Source organism: Peromyscus maniculatus, chromosome 2 (genome assembly GCF_049852395.1).
Source record: "Peromyscus maniculatus bairdii isolate BWxNUB_F1_BW_parent chromosome 2, HU_Pman_BW_mat_3.1, whole genome shotgun sequence".
NCBI classification, from domain to species: domain Eukaryota; kingdom Metazoa; phylum Chordata; class Mammalia; order Rodentia; family Cricetidae; genus Peromyscus; species Peromyscus maniculatus.
The window spans coordinates 164,116,420-164,136,096 of NC_134853.1; the positions used below are offsets into that span (position 1 = coordinate 164,116,420).

Sequence of the window (19,677 nt, forward strand, 5' to 3'; positions counted from 1 at the left end):
ATTGACATGGATGGTTGCCTTATCTCAAGTAGAATTAATTCAACAGTCATATGCGTTTCATCATCAAAATAGCAAAAATCTAAGCGATTCAATCTTACCAAGGAAGTTGCTTGACAGATAGTTAAACAATGTGGGGTATGTCCAAAGTATTTTCATGCACCTCACTTGTAGGTAAACCCTTGAGGCCCTCTTCCTAATCATTTATGGCAAATGGATGTCACTCATAGTGCAGAATTGGGCAAGTTATAATATGTACATGTGACCATCAACACTTATTCGGTATTTCCAATGGCCAGTGCACAGTCTGGAGAAGCTACAAAGAATGTAATTACTCATTGCCTGAAATGTTTCTCCTTTATGGGGATACCAAAAATTATTAAAACTGACAATAGTTCTGGATATAGTAGTAAAGCATTTCAGCAATTCTGTTCCCAATGGCAAATTGAGCATAAAATAGGCATTCCTTATAATCCTCAAGGACAACGCATCATTGAGAGAGCCCATGGCAGTCTCAAGATACAGCTTCAAAAAATTAAGGAGGAATTGTAACCTCAGTCACCACATAATGCATTGAATCATGATCTTTTAGTTCTGAATTTTTTTTAATGTGGATGTCTGTGAGCAATCTGCCATGGAAAGATTTTAGGCATGATGGCACCCAAGTGACTTCTGCTCAGGTGAAACAGAAAGATCCTTGCTTGGGATTATGGAAAGGTTCTAACCCTGTTTTAATATGTGGTCAAGGGCATGTTTCTGTTTTTTTCACAAGATGTAAATGAAACTCAATGGCTGCCTGAGTGCTTGGTGTGGTGCATGGAACAGAGGAATGTCAGCCCTAATGACACCATAGTTGCTGATGTTCTCCTAGAGGAATTGGAGTGGAAGCAGTTGAATCAGTGTTCTTGATCCAATGATGTTCCATCCAAAGTCTGGAGAAAGCAGAAGACTAAGGAGGCTCCCAGATACTGAGGAAGAGTTTGGGACAAAGGTTTTGTCACTAAGTGGTATTCAAGGACTGAGACTGTGAAAGATGGAATGTAAACAGAGCCCAGAGCCACACTGCTTCCAGTTGCCAGTGGCAAACCAATGCGTGGCTCCTTTAAGAGATGGTTTCTGATCCCTACTAGCAGAGCAGACCACTTTACTAAGAACTCTGTAGTAGCTCAGTTACCTTGACAACCACCTCCATCCCTAAGGCAAGATTCTTTGGGAAAGACTGCCATAAAATGATGCTGTAACTGAGAGTGAAGTTTTAGTAATGCTTATTTGAACTGAGTTGAATTGTTGCATTCAGGGGGGCTGCAACAAATTTAGGTAAAGGGACTACCCCCCAGCTGGCAACTGGCTGCCACCAGGCATACTTCCACTGTGGTGCTACACTGAGACTGGCTCTAGGATGGCTGGGAGGGCCCAGCAGGGAAGGTGGCTGCGGGGGTAGTACTGAATCCCAGGGCTGAGGGAGCCAAATACAAAGACACCAGAGCTGCTGAGAAGTTAGGCTCTGATTTCAAACTTTCAGGGGAATTTAAGACTATTATTTGAACTGACTTTGAACTTCAAACTTCAGAAATGAAACAGTTTTGAGTTCACCTATGATTTTAAACATGGTTACTCACAATTCATGTACCCTCTGTCTTGTTAGAAGAAAATGCAAATATTTCTGTTAAGAGATCACTTTTGAATGTTTGCTAAAGTTTGTAAAGTGTAAATAGTTCTATTAAGAGTTTGCCTTTGGATGTAAGTTTATAAGAATTGTAAATATGTATAATAATATTCATGCTAGAATTATGTTAACCTGTTGATATTAATGAACTATCATTTGGTAAAGCTAAGGAAGTCTTTAGGTTTGATGCGGTTGCATCAGGAGTTTACTGATTTATTTGATGCAATTGATCAAGAGTTCATTGATTTAAGATGGCTGATATAGACATCTTAGAACCATTCAAAAAAGGACATTCCATCTTGGTCATCCTCTACTCCTTTACTGGGGGGTATAGTAGCCATAGAAATTGCTGTGGTTGTTCCAGCTACTTGCAAGCTCTTAGTAAGGACCTGATTTAGGGACCTAAGTCAGAGCTGCAGAGAGTTAAGCTCTGTACTTTCCCCTGCCAGAGGCTGGTAGTCAGAGATTGGGTAAGTACTTCTTGCTAGCTGCCAACCTAAGACAGAGTACACTTGATGGAAAGTGTATCTCCATGACGGGTAAGGCTGATTAGTGAAGAATGACTTAAGAAAGGAACAGTCTATCTGAGCGGTCTGAGAGGCCCTTTAAAATATTAAAAAGGGGGGATTTGTGGAGGCCCAAATTACTCAGGGTCTGAGAATCTGAGCTTGCTTTACCCAGAAGGGCTGCATAAGGGGATGATTTGAACACGGGCAAGGTTACCAGGTGTTTGGAAGGGCCTACAATTGGCTGTGTGGTGTGCTTTGATCTAGCAAGGGGAAGGTCTTCTGTCATGTCCCTTGCCATTGTTATAAAAAGCCCTTTTGAAGAGGTAGAGGGGGCCATTGTGTATTGACCCAAGTCCTGAAGCTATCCTATGTTTCTCTCTTTCTCCTCTTTGCTATCTTTCTATCTAATATTTTCTTATCCCTCTCTCCTCCTCATAGAAACTCTAGGAAAAGTGAATCTGGCCTCCCACATCCACTACCAAGAATTATGAAGTAAATTTTTCCACCTTTGGAGAACTCTCAGAGGACTACATACCCAGAGTACAATGGATGAGCCTTACCCAGGAAAAGAATATTACTTAATCCATAATTATAATGTCTTCCCAACCAGGGAAGTATAAGTCACTATGTTTGTGACAACATGTTTCAACAGCCAGAGAAATCAAACAGAATCCTACATAAGCTCAGCTGCTCTCTGAAGGAAGGCTTACATACGTAACCTTTCAGAGAATCTCTGTCAGCACAGGAGACACAAGCCATAAGGGGGCATCCTTCTCCACAGAACCAGAGGGCCACAGACAGAAGCTAGATAAGATGGACATATATGATGGGGGATAGTGAGGCCAGTCCTCATTGTAAGAGAACCTCAGATTTTAACTACAAATTCTCTTTCCTTGTCCAGGATTCTCCTGCAAACACCAGCAGTATCAGGGCCTTTTATGAAGTGTCACTACTAACTGAAGATTTTTATTCCTTGGGGCTGGAAAGATAATATGGTAGTTAAAAGCATATACTGCTCTGGCAGAGGACCCAAGTTCAGTTCTCAGTAGCCACATCAGGTGGCTCACAACTGCTTGTAATACCAGATTTAGGGCATCCTAAGCACTCTTCTGACCTCCACAGTCACCTGCACTCAAAGGCACAGATCCCACACAGACACTCATGCATACACATGATGAAACATACAACAAACCTTTTCCTAAATAACACCTGCATCTGCACAATGACATCACCAATAGACATGCTCCGATGGAGGAGAAATTTCATGGGGCCTCATCCCTAGAAAAAGAACTAAAGACAATTAATGATTGCTGAAGGAGGAGAATTTGTCTCCCCAAGAATGGGGCCCTAATTATTTGTGCAATACCAGGGGTGAGCCATGAAATTAAGTACATACAAGTAGCACTAAATGATTCAGCAGGTACCAACCATACTCATAGAAAAAGAGGCCAAAAATTTGAGATGTATTAGGAGGGGGCATAGGAGGAGCTGGGTAAGGAAGATGTGTGAAGGATAAGAGGAAATAAATGATGTAATCATATTTTAACTAAAATGTAAGACAGCGGGTTTTTATTTCAGTGCCATGCAGCCATGCCAACTGCTAAGCTAAGCCATGCAGCAGCTGACATGCAGTTTAAAATTTATCTCATGAGGTCAGAGAATGCTGCAGGTGCATAGCAAAGCCAAGTCCAGACACAGAAAACTTCTAAAAAGGTGCAGTATGTTTAAACATGTGCTTAGATGAATAAGAAAGAAAGGAAAATGGGTGTAGACAATCATAGAAAAAATAGTTTAAAAATAATAAAGCAAATTCTTTAAAGAAAGAATAATGTAATACAAAAAGAATAAACCACATAAAGATGGGAAATATACAGGGTGTCTGGATCCTGTGTGGTGCTTTGTTGACTTTAAATTTTTAAATGTTAATATACAAAAATAATAGCTTCAAGAGACATTGGATTTTGGAAACTGCTAAATCAAACCAACCTGTATATTTTAAGAATGTCAACTTCAAAATGGAAGTCAAAAAATGTGTTGTGTTTGAGGGAGAGGTTATGCCTTTGTTTCCTCAAAAAACAAAAAGCTGTGATTCTCTTCAAAATTAATGAAGATCAAATTTGATTGGGGGAGACCACCTAAAAATCTTGGCTATGGACATAAAAAAGAAAATCTATAAAGACTACAGGACAGGTGATCTATATACTGATCCCTTAACTATGGGAACAGCTCGGAGACTGGATGAGACATGACAAGTCTTGTTGGCTATAGAGTCCTTATGACTTATTATTACATGCCATTCTTTCATATGGCATTGATAGAGGTTTGCTTATACAGTCCAAACAAACATAAAGTTAACAGATGCCTTTTACCTGCTCAACATAAAACAACAAAAAAGCATCTTTAATGGACTTGTGCATTCCACATAATCCATACTTGTGTTAATGCAGATATATATGTTACCTTTAAAAGTTGATGTATTTTCAGAACTATAGAACCAGACACCAATGAAGACAAGTAGGCCAGGTATCTAGCCTCTCAGAATGCCTCTCTTACAATTTCCTCAAAATCCTGCATCCAGAACAACTTCGAAGCTGCTGGGTGAGATGATCCAGCCTCACAGACTACTCCAGCCAAGACTTCAGATAAATTCTATACTTTCTCATCACACAGATATTAAACACACCTGGATCTCCCAGGATTTGACCATTATTTGACCAATTTTCTCAGGGTCTCCCAAAGATGCAATCTCCCTCAGACAACAGGAGGCAGTCTAGAGAACATGATGCCCACATTCCCAAGAGGTAGGGTACATAGTTTTTTGGTTGTTGGATGGATTATAAATGCTTATCAGTGTTTGGAGGGGGGGCTAGTTGCAAGTTGTTCTCAATCATGGTCTGAGAAAAAGCTGACCAAAGGAGATTAGATTCAAGCATCTCATTGTGAAAAGAAAAAGAGGGATACAAAAATGATAGGAGAAAACACAGTAGATTATTGAATCTACTTTTAAACTGAATAACATCTAATAATCTCAAATATTTTACATTAGTATGGGTTTTTATATATGGACACAAATTTTAGTTTATTTATGCTTTTTTAATGTTTCTACTATTGTTTGTTATTGTACCTATACAGCTCATTCAAAAATGTAATGTATAATTAATAAATATAGGTCATTAGTCAGTCATCTAAAATAATCAACCTTGTAGTCATGTTAGATATGATTTCAAGGTTAAACAGAGATATAGTTTAGATAGATATGTGGTCTCCAAACCCTCATAGAACTACAGAATGTGACATTTAAGGTGTTTTAATAACCTAAGGCTTTTCATAACAGTGAGATGAATCTGCTCCTGAAAGTACCAATTTACTTCAAAAAAGGATGATGAGCATTGAAGAACCTCCATATGGAGTTTGCTTTTATTTGTGGTAAAGTTAGCCACCAGGCAAAGAAACTCCCTAGCCTCACTTGCTGACAAATTGTTCTGTCCAAATTGGACAAGCAGAACACAAAAGAATGTGACTATCTAACTTTGCTGAGACAAGGTAAAATGGTACTTCAAAATTCCTGTTTCACAAAAATGTCAGATAGTCTAGACTGTAGGCTGAAGAAGAATGCCCCAACATTGCATAGGAACCTTGAGAGACTGTCCAGACAACCAAATGTCTCTGTCATTCCTACAGTTTAGGAAGTTGTTTGTTCTGCACTATTTACTCAAGTAATATTTTATCCTTCTTGGGTTTCTGATGGGTATTGAAGATGAGGTAGTCATACAATTTTCCCTGTTGTCAAATTAAAAGACAAACGTACATAAGAGATGTAAAGTATGTAATGTTGAGAGACATAAAAGCTTAACTTGTTTAATGAAAAAAACATGTTTTAAGATCTAAAAATATATTTTTAGGATGGTAATACAAGTTATGATAAAAAATGGTTTAGGTGTACAACTTTAGACTCATCAAGATAGGATGGATAATAAACTAATTCTCCAAATTTGCCAAATACAAATGTACTGGACATTGTAAGTGTAATTGATTGTTCTTATTGTATATAGTTGCATTGGGTAAAGTTAATAACTTTCCTTTCTATTTAAACAATACCTGTTGGTTGTTCTTATTGTTTATGGTTTTACTATGTTATATTTCAAGCCCTTTTTTATTTAGACAAAAAGGAGTAAAGGAATGGGCGGTGGTGGCACATGCCTTTAAACCTAGCACTCAGGAGGCCAGCCTGGTCTACAGAGCAAGATCCAGGACAGGCACCAAAACTACACAGAGAAACCCTATCTCAAAAAAACAAACGAAACAAAAAACAGTAAAACAACAAAACAAAGTACAAAAAAGGGGGGTGGGTAAAGGTTGTGGGAGATCTGTTTGTGTTGCTTGCTCTGAGACCACCAATAGAGTCTGAACTCAGTTTGGAGAACAGAGTCCACATTCAGCTGGCCAGGATGGACCAAAGAGTTTTCTGGCTGACTCTAAGGAAGATAGAAGGACACACAGAGAAGGAAGAGGAGGGACTGAGGGGTTGTGCAGGCCTTATGATCCCAGTAGTGGAGAGGGACAGGATGGTGTCTTAGTCACCCATTGGATCTCTTAGGTTTACTCCCTAATATTTATGCCTGAGCTTTATTTTTTTGATAAAACAATCAAAGAAATCACAATAGATATTACACAATGTGACTATGTAGATTCTGCTTCTGAGAAGTGAACCAGAGGCCACATACATTAAATTCTTGCAAAAATCCTGGCTACATCCTCAGAAAACCCGAATGAGACAGTATTTAAAAGCAATGACTGGCTTATTTTGGTAGACTATAGGGAATGAATGAAGCCCTGAATGAATCAGCCCGCCATGTCAAAGACCAATGCCTCCAACCACGGGAGTGGCAAAGCTTCCCCCACCCTGTAGTGAGACTCACTGAGGTGGCAAAGCCTTCCTCTGGTCCAAATACAGATGCTGATAGTATGTGCAGAAAATGTCCACCATAGCTTTCTCCCCTCAGATATTTACAGCCTGAAGACTGCTCCCCTAGAGAGATTGATCCTATCTACATTAGCTAAACCTGACTCCTTGTCCAGTTGCACACAATAACCTCACCTCCATGTTCAACTATATATAATAAAAACATTGAGCTTCTGGGGTGCTTGGCCTCTCAACAGAGAGCCTATACCACCCACCCCAAGTCTCCTATGTCTCTGTGTCTGTTCTATCTTGATTCCCTCACCATCCTAGTCAGGTCAAACCCATGGAACTGTACAGAGCACAGAAGCAGAGGCAATAGCAGGGCAGCATAATAGTCAGGGTGTTAATCAACATTATCATCGCTCGCTGCTTTAAGCCAGGTTTTCAATGAAGATTGAAATCAAAATATTAGAAAGATTGAAAAGCATACAGTTTGACTATAAAAATGGTGTTTATTACAGACAAAACAAACATTGACAAAGAATTGTTAGGTTCATAAAGGGGTTCATAACATTAAAGAGATTCATACATTCCACCCTGGAATAATAGAAAAGACAGCAGGAGTCCTTCCAGTAGAACTTTGGGCCAGGACACACTCCTCACCATGCCATGTAGCCGGTAGGGGCAGGACTCAACCGAGTGTTGTCTGGTGCACCAGATAGTCAGACAGCATTATGGTGATTAAATCAGTGTGGAGAGGTGGAAGCAAGAGAAAGGCGAAGCAGTTCATGAGCTGAGGGGAGAGAAGCAGATCTGAGGAGGTGAGGGTGTGAGGAAGAGGCTAATGTGAATGGCCTGCTTCCCACCCAAATCCAAGGTGATATCAGGGTCTGGGCTACTGCTAAGGGCCAAACTTGGTCAGAGGCCCTGAAGCAGCTGAGGGGGCATGAGTTGATGTCTGTAGCTCCTGTTATCACTGAGGGCTGTGCAGAGGCCTGCAGTCTGTGGAGCCACCTGGCGCCAGGTTGGTGTCTAAGGGCCATGCTGTGGTGGGGGCCATGTTGATCTGAGTGGCCTGCACTGCCTCCTGAGGCCATGGTGACAATATGTGGCCAGGCTGCTGCTGAGGACCATGTCAGGCAGGGTCTATGGCCCCGCCACAGCCAGATCTATGTTGATATTCAGTGGCTCATGGTGCCACCAAAAGCCACATGGATACCCAGGTCTAGGCCACAACCTGTGACCCTGTTAGTGTCTGAGAGCTGTGTGCTGCCAGGGCCATGTCAAGTTGAGTGATCGGTATTGTCACCTAGGGCTGTGGTATATCCTGGCCAGGAATGCTGCTGAGGGCCATTGGGGGTCCATGGCCCTACAGCAGTCAGGGTCTGAGTCGATATACATAGTTCCTGGTACCTTTCAAGGCCATGTAGATCCAGGGTTCTGGGCTGCCACTTGGGGCCATGCTGTCACAGTGAACATGCTAAACCAGGGGACCTGCACTGCCACCTGGGGCCATGGTGACATCTGAGCCTGGGCTGTGGCCTAGGACCATGTCTGGTCCTACCAAAGCCAGGGTATCAATATTGAATTCTGTGACCCATGTTCCCACCAAAGGCCACAATGTTTCCCAGGATCTAGGCCACAACCTATGGTCATGTGGGTGTCTGGGGGGTCCATGATGCCACCAGGGCCATGCTGATCTGATCTGATTGGCCTGCCCTGTCACCAGGGGCCATGGTATCATGCAGGCTTTACAGCAGCCAGGGTTTAAGTTGATGTCCATGGCCCCTGTTACTGAGGAGGCCCCTGCAGATGCCTGGGGTCTGATCAGCCACCTGAGAACATGTTGGTGTCTGAGGGCCATGATGCTACCAGAGCCATACTGATCTGGATGGCCTGTGCTGCCACCCGGGCCATGGTGAAGCCCATGCCCAGGCTACTGCCAAGATCCCATGTCTGGGTCTGGGTTGCTTCTGCAGCTGAGGTCTGTGTTGATGTCCATGGCCCATGTTTCCATTAGGGTCATAGGAACCAAGCACATTGAAATCTGAGTCCTGTGCTGAGCTATTACCAACCCACACTGGCCCTGGGATAGCTGGTCCTGCCCCTCACTAGATACTGCAGCAGGAGAGATGGACCCTGCAATCAGGAAATGTGAGCCCACTCCTCACCACTGGCATTCACCTCACCTAGGCAGCACACTAGAGTTAGCCCTGTTGTCAGGGATGCAGGTGAGCTGCCCTGAGGATGTGAGAACAGCAGAGACAACCCTGCCCCCCTTGTCTGCCATGTGGTGGCATGGATGAGGAAAAGATGCTCTCTTCCCCACCCCCACTTTCCTACCTGTGGCAAATGAGGAGAACTAGCCCTGGGTTCATAACAGTGAGAGAACTAGCCTAGCCCCTCATAAGATGCAGCACACAGGAGAGCAGACCCTGCACCCCTACAGGGCAGCAAACTAAAGCTGACCATTGCTTGGGGAAGCAGGAGAGAGCCCTGAGGGCATGAGAACAGAACTGACATCCCCTCCCCTACTTTGTATATCTCTGACAGCAGTCTAGGGAGAAAGCCCTGCACCTTGTCTCAGAGACACAGAGGAGCTGGCCCTGCTGGTGTGCGGATTGGCAAGCTAGAGTTAAGGGCCTGAGAGCAAGAGACCTGGTCTGGCTCCATGCTGCAGGCTGTGTTGGGTGGGGTGGCAGGTAGTGCTGGAGAGCTCACCTGGTTGGTGACACTAGGGAAAACCTGTCAGGCTAACAGAAATCAGGCTACTTTTAGAGAGTTTCATTGAAAAATTCATCTCAGGATGGATAGAAGCAATGTTAATGGAGCTGAGACCAGTGACCTTGCCCTCAGGAGCAAAAACATGACTTTTATTAGCAGGAATGAAGTCCAAGAAATCTTTTGTCATAGTGAGTAAGGATTCCTAAGTGACAGAATGACTGCATGGCATTTATTCCACATAGAGCTGGATAGACCTTCAAAAACTTCCAAGACCATTTTTATGACTACAATATATATTTTACCTAATGAAAGAGTAGAGACTGTGGTTGGATCCAACACATGATATTTGTGGTATAGGAAAGGAACACAAATTAGACTTTGATGAGAAGGAAGCCAAGAGTTCTTTGCCTCCACATCCTCATTTCTTCCTGGATCATGGATGACTTCAGCATCTCCATTCCACCAAAACATATAAGTAAGCAAAGGCCCCAGCTAAAGTGAAAGGACCAATCACATGCCATAACAGCCTGCTCAGTCTTCTCTCAGAGATCAGGACTCAATTTCAGTTTCCTGAGATTTGAGCAAGCAGTTTCTGGGAGGGCCATGTACAAACTACATAGCCTTGTAATAGCTCCCTTTTTGCACATACTCATACTCAGACAGCTCAAGGTTCAGCTAGCTGTTCACTGTCTGTGACCCCTCATCAACTTAGAGCTGTGTGCATGGGTCAATGTGAATGTGTGAGGCCAGCCAGCCTCCATGGCAGCTCAAGGACAAAGCCTGGGACTTGTCCAAGCCTGCCCACAAATGATAAGTGTAACCCCCAACCAGTAAATTCAAAGTTTACACACCCTCACCCAGTCATATGACAGAAAGGCTTGTACCACCCTACTTGTGGTTTTTCCCTTTAAAAACCCCTCACTCTGAGAGCTCAGGGTTGTCCTCCTTCACCTGGCTGGCTAGCCAGTGTGTTGGACACTGAACAAGCACAGGCTTGCTTGTTATCAATAAACCCCATATGTTTTACATTGGGTATCGGTTCTGTGGTGGTCTTGCTGGGAGTCTCGAGATTCTGGCACAATAGAAGCATAGGTCTTTCTTACCCATTCCACAGAAAGCTCAAATTTACTATCAAATGCTCTTTATGTAACTTACAACAGCATTTACAACTTTCATGGAGCAAGGAAAAGAAAAACATTTCTTATCAAACAATATTAAGCATCCATGAAAGCCATCTTCCACATGGTACCAGCTTACAGGGACCCCCTGGTCTTCCAAGCGCTTCTTGTAGAGCAAGGCATCATCCCGGAGGATGTCATTCTCACAGCTCACCAGAAATGTCTTAGGGAGCTGAGCAATAATCTTGTCATCGGCTAGGACAGGTGAAATTTCTGCACTCCAAACATGTTTGGTTTCTAGATAGGCAGCCTCATTAAAAGGTGCAAAAAACTCCGGTTGTGGATCTTGGCTCCAGAACCTTCTGGGGATGTTGTCATAGCTGAGCCATTTGCTGAAATTCTTCCACTTGTCCAGCGGTATAACAGCACCTGACAGCATGGCATCTTTCCAAGAGAGGTCAATGGCCAGGTATTTACACATAAACATAAGCAGTGTGTCTCTGGTGAGGATTGGCACATTTTTGCTCTGCTGATGTGATGGTAACTGAAAATTGATCAAATTCACAAGTGGTTGAATCAGGACTTGAGCTTGGATCTGGGGTAGACTGGGAATGCTGGGTAAGATCTGCATGACATTGGCCACTGCCCAACCTCCAATACTCTCTCCACAGAGAACCACCTGGGATGGGTCCACCCCAAAGGATTCCAGGTTCTTCAGGAAGTAGATGGAAGCATTCAGGCAATCTTTGGCAAGGACAGGGTGATGGTAATCAGGAAGCTTGCGGTACCTTAAGGAGGAAAGAACAAACACAGCAAGCTTCTTCACAAAGGGGTCACAAAGGCCATTTCAATCATCGTCATCTACTCTTCAAAGGACCAAACCTGACTCCATCCTCAGAGTGACCCTAACAAGTAAGCATGGCAACCCTCTCTTTTCCTTCATGCACTTGAGGAACCATGAGGATCAGGGATCCCAGGATGCTCCATTCCCACCAACACTGTGCTTCACATAGATGAGCACACCCCACACAGAATATGGAAAGTTCAAACATCATTGTCTTAGAAAACCAGCAAAGATCCAGGAAAGGCTACTGTGGCCTTCTGGTCCCACCTCTTCCTGGATTCATCGTTTACTAATGTGCTGGGCACATGGGGAGCACTGTTAAAAACCAACCCTTAAAACAATTTAAATCTACACCAGTGTTTGTAATGAGGCATTTGTTCTTATTTTCCTGTGGTCAAAGAAAAGTTTCAGGAGATTAGACAATTGGACTCCTTAGTGGGGAGCTCTTAGACTCCTGCACAAGGCTGCATTCAGATAATGACCATTAGTCAAGCAGCCAGCTAGATTTAAAACAACACTGGTTACTTTGAACACCATACAAACACTGAGGAAACTACACAGTAACTGTGGCCACCCGCCAGTAAAACACAACTCTAGCTCTTAAAGTTGCAGCACCAGGCAAAAGTGTTTCAAACAATTTGAATTACACTTTCCTTCTGATATGAACCCAGAGAATGGGAATTTCCCAGGTCATCTACCTAGCAGAGGAACTCTGGCCTAGTACAGAAGGGACAATAGAATGATGCCTCTCATAAACATGGTTGTATGTGAAGGTCTGCTGACACTGCAGCACACTCTCTTTTCTGATTGGATTAGCAATCTTTTGTGCTCATTTTGGGAGCCAGCTGGGAGGCATCTCCTTATGTTGGCTGCCTCCTAGATTTCCAACATTACACCTAACAAATGGCTCTCACTAGAGGGTATTTCCTGGCTGCTTTTGTAGAGCAGACCGAGCAGGCCACCAGAAAGAAGTAGTGGTGGCAGTGACAGCAGAGAGTGCAGAACCACAGAAGAGCTGAGCCATGACAGCGGCAGAGCCACAAGGGCCACTGATGGTTTGACAGCCATGATGACTGGCCCTTGGAGGAAGCCAGAAGCCTTGATAACAGTGGTAGCAGCGTCACAGGAACTACCCGGTGGCCAGGACAGGAGCAGAGGTGAGGCCTCAGCAATGGCAGTGATGGGGAGCAGAGAAACAGTGTTGACAAAAGAACTCGATCCAACAGCAGACAGACAGAAAGGGAGACAGAGGCAGCAGTGGCCACAAGGGGAACAAAAGCAGGAGAAACAGCAACCGTAGCTTTAAAGGGCAGAGGGTGTTAGACCCTCCATGTCAGGAACTGTGAATGAGCTATTGTCAAGGCCTGGGGAATTCTGAGCTCCTAGGAAGTGTGTTCATAAGGAAGTATACATAAAGAAAAAACACCCCAAAATCAGGACCTATCTATGGTCTAATGTCACCCAGATGATTCCAATAAATACCCCAGCATACATGAGTCACCAAATGTCTCCTGCCACTCACCCCACCATCAGCACCACTGAGTCTGTCCCACTGGCCAGGAGGTTGCCCAGACCATGGTAAATGTCTGCAAGAGAAGACCCAGTGTTAAAGCAGTTGTGACAAGAACCAAGCACTTTCTACCGCAGCCCCTCAGACAGCAGCTACTGTCCTGCACCCAGAGATGACATCTCTCTGAAGTTCAGAGAAGTTCAGTGTTGCTGGAGAATTTCTCTCCAGCTCCCGCTGTCAAGTCCTACCAGCCCCGGAGCCCACTTATAAAATAAACACACAGACTCTTACATTATTTAAACTGCTTGACCATTAGCTCAGGCCTGTCATTGTCTAGCTCTCCCTCTTATATTCAGCCCATTTCTATTAATCTTTACTTTGCCACATGGCTCATGGCTTTACCGGTTCTTTACATCTTCCTTGTCCTGGCGGCGGCTCCAGGCAGTCTCTCTTTCCTTCCTCCTTCCTAAATTCTCCTCTCTCCTTGTCCAGCCTATACTTCCTGCCTGGTCACTGGCCAATAAGTGCTTTATTTATATAGAGTGATATCCACAGCAGTTCAGTGGCTACAAGACATGAAGGGCAGGAAGAGACAGAAGAGACGAGATTGCAGGGGAATCCAGGGGGTGGGAGAGGCTGCAGTGCAGCAGTGAGAAGCTCTGAAGTGTATTTTGGGGTTCTTCAGGTGGGAAGAGAAGACTGAAGCTAAAGATGATGACTGGAGCCCAGACACTGTGTTCTGGGTTTAGCAGTGAAGGGGAGAAAGTGAATGGATTTTCTCACCATGTGTCAGCCAAGCTGAGCAAAGTGCAGGAATCTGAGGGTGTTGTGAAAAGGCAGATATGGCCAGTACTATGAGTGCAGAGGAAAGGTAGGAGTCACATCTAGATCCAGGACAGCCCTTCTCTGACATGCTGCCCCAATGTAGACTTAGATCAACATAGAAACCATTGCTGTGTAAGCTACAACCCACAGACTGGGGTGAGCCCTGAGCTCTGCACCCAACCTCTCTTTAAGAGGCTCCAACTTCTACCTTCATTACTCCCTCCTGACAAGTCCTCATGAGAACATGTGCCAGATTCTACCTTTGATGAAGACCTTACTTCCCACCTCAAATGGAAGCTCCTTACCCAGGCTTCCAGTCATAGCACCTCCTCCATGATAGAAGATGATGCCTCGGTGGGGCTTAGAAGACACTTCCTTGGGCTTGAACAGCCTCACAGGGACTGTTCCAAAATGTGTGTCAGTCACCAACACATTAGGATCCTTCTTTATCATCATTAGGCCTTGGAGAAACTGTAAAAACCTGGGCATGGCACAAATTCTCAGTTTCTCTAGTATGTTCCCCTGTAGTAGACAAAGGATGGAAAGTGAGGCATAAGAGACTGTGGTGGGTGAGTATCTCCTGAAGTCAGTTAACATTTTCAAGTTTATTCACCAGTTCTCACCTGTTTTCTATATGTGCAAAGATTTCATGGAGACATAACTCACTGTGCATTCTTTTCAGATATGGGAAACTATTCAAACTTGTCTTCCACAAGTTCCTGAATAAATGATGATGTTGCTGTGACTGAAGTGTTGGCCTCCCTCCATCAAAATTCATGCTCAAATTCCATTCCCATTGTTAAGAGGTCGGCATTTTAAGTGGTGATAATGTGGTATCCTCTTGAGTTAATTAAGTCCTTTATGAGGTACTGGGATGGATAACTTCATAATTGGCTTCTAAAGACTGAGGTCACCTGGTTTTTCTCTCCTTTGACCAAAGTCATACTTGCCTTTTCTACTAAGAGGTGACATGAGATGACCCATTGCTAGAACCAATGCTTTAGGGATTCCCAAACTCGAAGAATGGGTACAGCCATTCTTCCTTGCTCTGGGCTACAACAAGCAGCTTGGTGTGCTCACAGCAAAGCCACAGAGGTGAAAAAAATGGACAGATGCCCTCTAGAGTTGCCTCAGGATGAGAGAGCCAGATAATTGAGACAATTAATAAAATATTTTCATACTATAGATCTTGATAATGCATATTTTTTAGAGTTTCTTTGGCCTCTGCTTCTCTTGGCCAATTAGTGTTCACTTGAAACTATCAACAGGGTACCTGGAGAATCATACCCCACAGGTACCTTAATAGTCCCACTATTTGTCATGGGGTGGTGACCCAGGTCCATGCTTTATTACCCTACCCATCCTCTGTAAACACTCTATTGCAAAGATGATGAATTGTTAATCTCTTAATGTTCTACACATTAGAATTCACCTGAATGGAATACAGATACATGTTAAGAATAGTTGACAGAGAGTGAGAATGATCTAACAAGGTACAAGGACCAGGCATAGCTGTAAAATTCTTAGGAGTGCTATGATCCTGTAAATCATGTATGATACCTTACAAAGTAATTGAGAAAAACCTACAACATCCAGTGTCTGCAAATTTAAAGGAGATGCACTATTCTTGGACTCCTCAGATGTTGGCAGGTTTTCACAACACACCTTGCCCAAGTAGCCTGCCCATTGTACAACTTGGTAAAGAGAGGGACCATATGGAACTGAGACAAAAGGGCACAGGGGACTTTTAATAAGGCTAATATGAGCTATTTTTGCTGATGATTATTGTATATTATTGTATATATTATTTTATCTATATGTTATTGTATCTATTGCTTAGATGATTGAAGGGTAGGCTAAACAGCTGGGTGCACTTCTACCCCAGTGGATAAAACACATGTGAATAGAATATATATATATATATATATATATATATATATATATATATATATATATATATAATTCAGCTTGACTCAAGATAGAATGGTAAGCACACTGAATAGAACCTGTGCATTTCAGAGACGGATGGAAGAATGTCTGGAAGGACACCACTATGAGGTTCTTGTAAGCATTTCCAATTAAATAAATGACTATCAAAGCCACTCTAGAGCATCACACAACTCAGTGGTAAATGTGGGCACTCACAGAGACTTGGTGGTGACAAGAGTAGCCGTTTCACACACTGATGTGCCAAACGTGACTGAATACAAGCAGGTTCAATGACACATCCACCACCATACAGACTGACTGGGCCTGGGTTACTTTTTTAATAGATTATTAAAACAATAGTTAAAGTGCTTAAGTACAGAGGCAGCCTGCAGGAGTGAAAAGGGCACCCCCAGAGGTCATAACTTTGTTAAACGAAACCCCCAGGTGCCAGACATGGCTTGTCTCCCTACAAGTTGTTGGTCAGTGTGGCACCTGAGACCCCATAAAACATAAAGGCTCTGGCCACTGTGGTTGGATACCTGCTGGGACTACATCTGGCTTGAGTACAGGAAGAAATAAAGCTGGGACAGAGATAGAAGTTTTCTTCTTACTGACTATCTTCATAGTGCCAGAATGTGCTATGTGGGCTGCTGTAAGTAAACAGTCACAGAAAGACCTGCTCATCTATGGTCCCTGCATGCTATAGTACCAAATGCCAGAAAAGATGTGCCTGCATGTGAAATAAAGACATGGCTTTTGTGAGACTGTCAACAGCTTTCCATTGTATATAAGACTCACTACACATGAGAGAGTTCATATCTGGTACTGTAAACCAAAACAAAACCCAGTGGCTAGGGAGGTCACAGCTTCCAGAAGGCAAGTCCCTGATACTTGTTTTTGTTTTTGTTTTTGTTTTTGGCTTTTTTTTGGGGGGGGTTGGGTTTTTTGTTTGTTTGTTTGTTTTTCGAGACAGGGTTTCTCTGTGTAGCTTTGAGCCTTTCCTGGAACTCACTTGGTAGCCCAGGCTGGCCTCGAACTCACAGAGATCCACCTGGCTCTGCCTCCTGAGTGCTGGGATTAAAGGCGTGTGCCACCACCGCCCGGCTATGCCTGATACTGTTTTTAATGTATATGATGTGCTTAGCAAACTGCCTTCTGAACATTTGTGCATAACCCCATTGATCACTGTTACTGTTGACTTCAGAATTTCTTTTGTAATGGATGGTGTACCAGAGGACCAAAAACCACCAATGAAACTCCTGAGAACAAGTGACTGCTGATGGGCAGAGGCCTCAATAATTAGCCTTAAAGGACATCTATTATTCTTAACCCTTCTGAGACTCAGCGAACTTCAAGGAGAAAAGAATCAGAAAGAATATAAGTAAAAGCATAGGAAGAGGTAGAGAGATGTACAGCAGGTTCTTCTATATGGAAACGTTCCCTCCAAAAGGGAGCAGGCAGCTCATGGCACTCAAGGGGCAAACTTCACATGACTGGAAACATTTCATAATCCTACAGGCAGTAACCAACTGTTGGACAAGGAACTCTGAGCAGAGGTACAGAACTGATGTTCTCAGGCCTGGCAAGCTGCAGAAGGCTCAAAATGACTTGAATATCCAAGCTCGGAAGTCATATTCTTGTGAAAAACACCCTCCACTTCCTCCATCTTACATTGGTGGCTACTTCTTCCTTAGAAGCCATCACTACACTGTCCAGACACTGTGAGAAGTCATTGAAGACACTATTGCAAGTGTAGAATTATTTAGATGTCTCCTTTCTATCAGGAAGAGGTCTATGGGGAGAACAACCCCATGTAACTGGAGTTGACTGTCCCACAATAGCCAAGACTGCAGATCTCCCACATAAAACACACCATGCAGAGGAAACACTATACTCACCTCCATATCTTCTGTGAGCACATGTAGCCTGCCAGCATCAGCAGGTGCTTAGATTAGAGACTGTTTATAACGGGAAACAGTAAGATTGGAAGGATTCACATGTTTCTGTGCCTTTGGTGACCCAAGGCTCTCATTTGGAGTGCCAGGAGCCCAAACTAGCAAGTGACTCTTAAAATTCCTTATTTCTCTAAAGTGGTCCATTGTTCCTGGTGGAAAATCTCCACAGGGCAGGAGTATATGTTTTCACAACTTTTCAGACCCTATGATGCCTTATCAAAGTGCCATCTAATGCTTTCAGCAGCATGGTCCTCCAGAAGCCATTACTCCACTTCAGATGAGGATGCTGAGGCACAGAGAAGTTAGCCAAGGTCTCTTGAGCCAGTGAGAACACAGCAGCAGTGCTTACTGGACAACCTGGCTGTGTGCCTGTCACCTTTTTCCTCCACACCTCCTCCTCAGGTGACTTTTGACGTAATCACTGTGAAATATCTGTCAACTGCCAGGATTCCAATCAGAATTTCAAAATCAGGACTCATTTAATTTACCTACTTCTCATATGGAGCCAAACTATCCTTCACACATCTGCTGTACCTATCAGCATGTGCTGATCTCTGTCCCCAATTTCCAGCCCAAAAGACCAGCACAGGGCACCACTGTCCATGCAACTATGCTAAAGGGCTGGGTGGATCCGTCACATGGATGTCATCAAAGAGGGCCTGAGTTGTTCTCAGGACAAAGCCTAGTAAATTAATCTCTGCCCTCAAGTCCCAAGTTGATATAAGGAATCACCCGGAGACAAGGACACGGAACAAGGGGTGATGGGGACTATGGCTGAATGTGGTTTTGGATCTTTCAGGCTCTAATGAGTAGCACCTGGGTCTGAAATTATTTTCACAGTCTTCAGAAAATAGCTTCATACATACATAGTGCTGCACCCTGTAATAAGGTCCCTCAAAAGATGGGAGTAGGGGATGGCCACTTTAAGGTGGCCAGAATATAGATAAGGTCAGGTTAGACTACAGTGTGACATCCTTTCTCACCAAGAAAGAAAATAAAAGCCGAAAGTGGAAGAAAAGAGAAAAGGGAGGGAGGAAGAAAATCCAAGAAGAAAAAAGGGGAAGGAAAAGAGATGGGGGAGGTGAGAGGTGGGAGACAAGAGACTTCCCCAACTCAGTCCTATGAGAACCTAGAGAAAGAAGAGAGGGGAATGAAAGGAGAAGGGTGGGGTCCAAAGAGCACCCCCAATCCATGGCAGGGCCCAAGAGAACACTCACCAAAGCTATCAGGTACTGGATAATGCAATGCATAAACCATAACTTGGCGGGCTGCTTCAGGGTGGAAGGCATTTCTGCACTGGGAAGGTGCTGAATAACAACCCATACAAAGACTCCCAGTAAGAATGTGGGCAGCCCTGCCACCAGCAGCAGCCACAGGACAGCCATGACTCAGATGCTCCAGAGCCCCCAGGAGCTGTTGTCCTGGAGAACGTCCTTCAGAACTTCTGTGAAGAGCACCAGATCCTGTTTTATAGACTGTTGCCTCCACCCTCTCCTTCCAGTGTATGTCTGGCACAGTAACCTGACCTGTTTCTCAGAAGTCCATAAAAGCAAATGAGAGCCAGAGAAATCTAAGCAAAAAAAAATGTCTTTTTGTAGACCCAGTTCAATTGAAAATTAAAGCTGGCTTTACAGTTAGAGTGTGGCTCTCTCCTTCTCTAAACACAAGCATGCTTGTTAAAGTAAAATCCAAAATCT

General features: G+C 43.7%; 1 protein-coding gene across 1 annotated transcript; it reads right to left on the reverse strand.

The window, feature by feature from the left end:
- Positions 1 to 9,934: 9,934 nt before the first annotated feature.
- LOC102927860 (arylacetamide deacetylase-like 4) lies at positions 9,935 to 19,409 on the reverse strand. Its single transcript, XM_076565632.1, has 4 exons — positions 19,198 to 19,409; positions 14,402 to 14,618; positions 13,284 to 13,347; positions 9,935 to 11,705 (listed from the first exon to the last, which is right to left on the reverse strand). The coding sequence occupies exons 1-4, from the start codon at positions 19,363 to 19,365 to the stop codon at positions 10,931 to 10,933; spliced, it is 1,224 nt and encodes a 407-aa protein (XP_076421747.1). The 5' UTR covers positions 19,366 to 19,409; the 3' UTR covers positions 9,935 to 10,930.
- Positions 19,410 to 19,677: the final 268 nt, after the last annotated feature.

Bases quoted from the DNA above. Each gene is read 5' to 3' on its own strand.
- LOC102927860 (XM_076565632.1), bottom strand. From the start codon at position 19,365: ATGGCTGTCCTGTGGCTGCTGCTGGTGGCAGGGCTGCCCACATTCTTA. The intron at 14,619-19,197 runs GTGAGTGTTCTC...TGTCTACTACAG, and splicing joins TCCAGTACCTGATAGCTTTG to GGGAACATACTAGAGAAACT. The intron at 13,348-14,401 runs GTAAGGAGCTTC...CTTCTCTTGCAG, and splicing joins TGCTATGACTGGAAGCCTGG to ACATTTACCATGGTCTGGGC.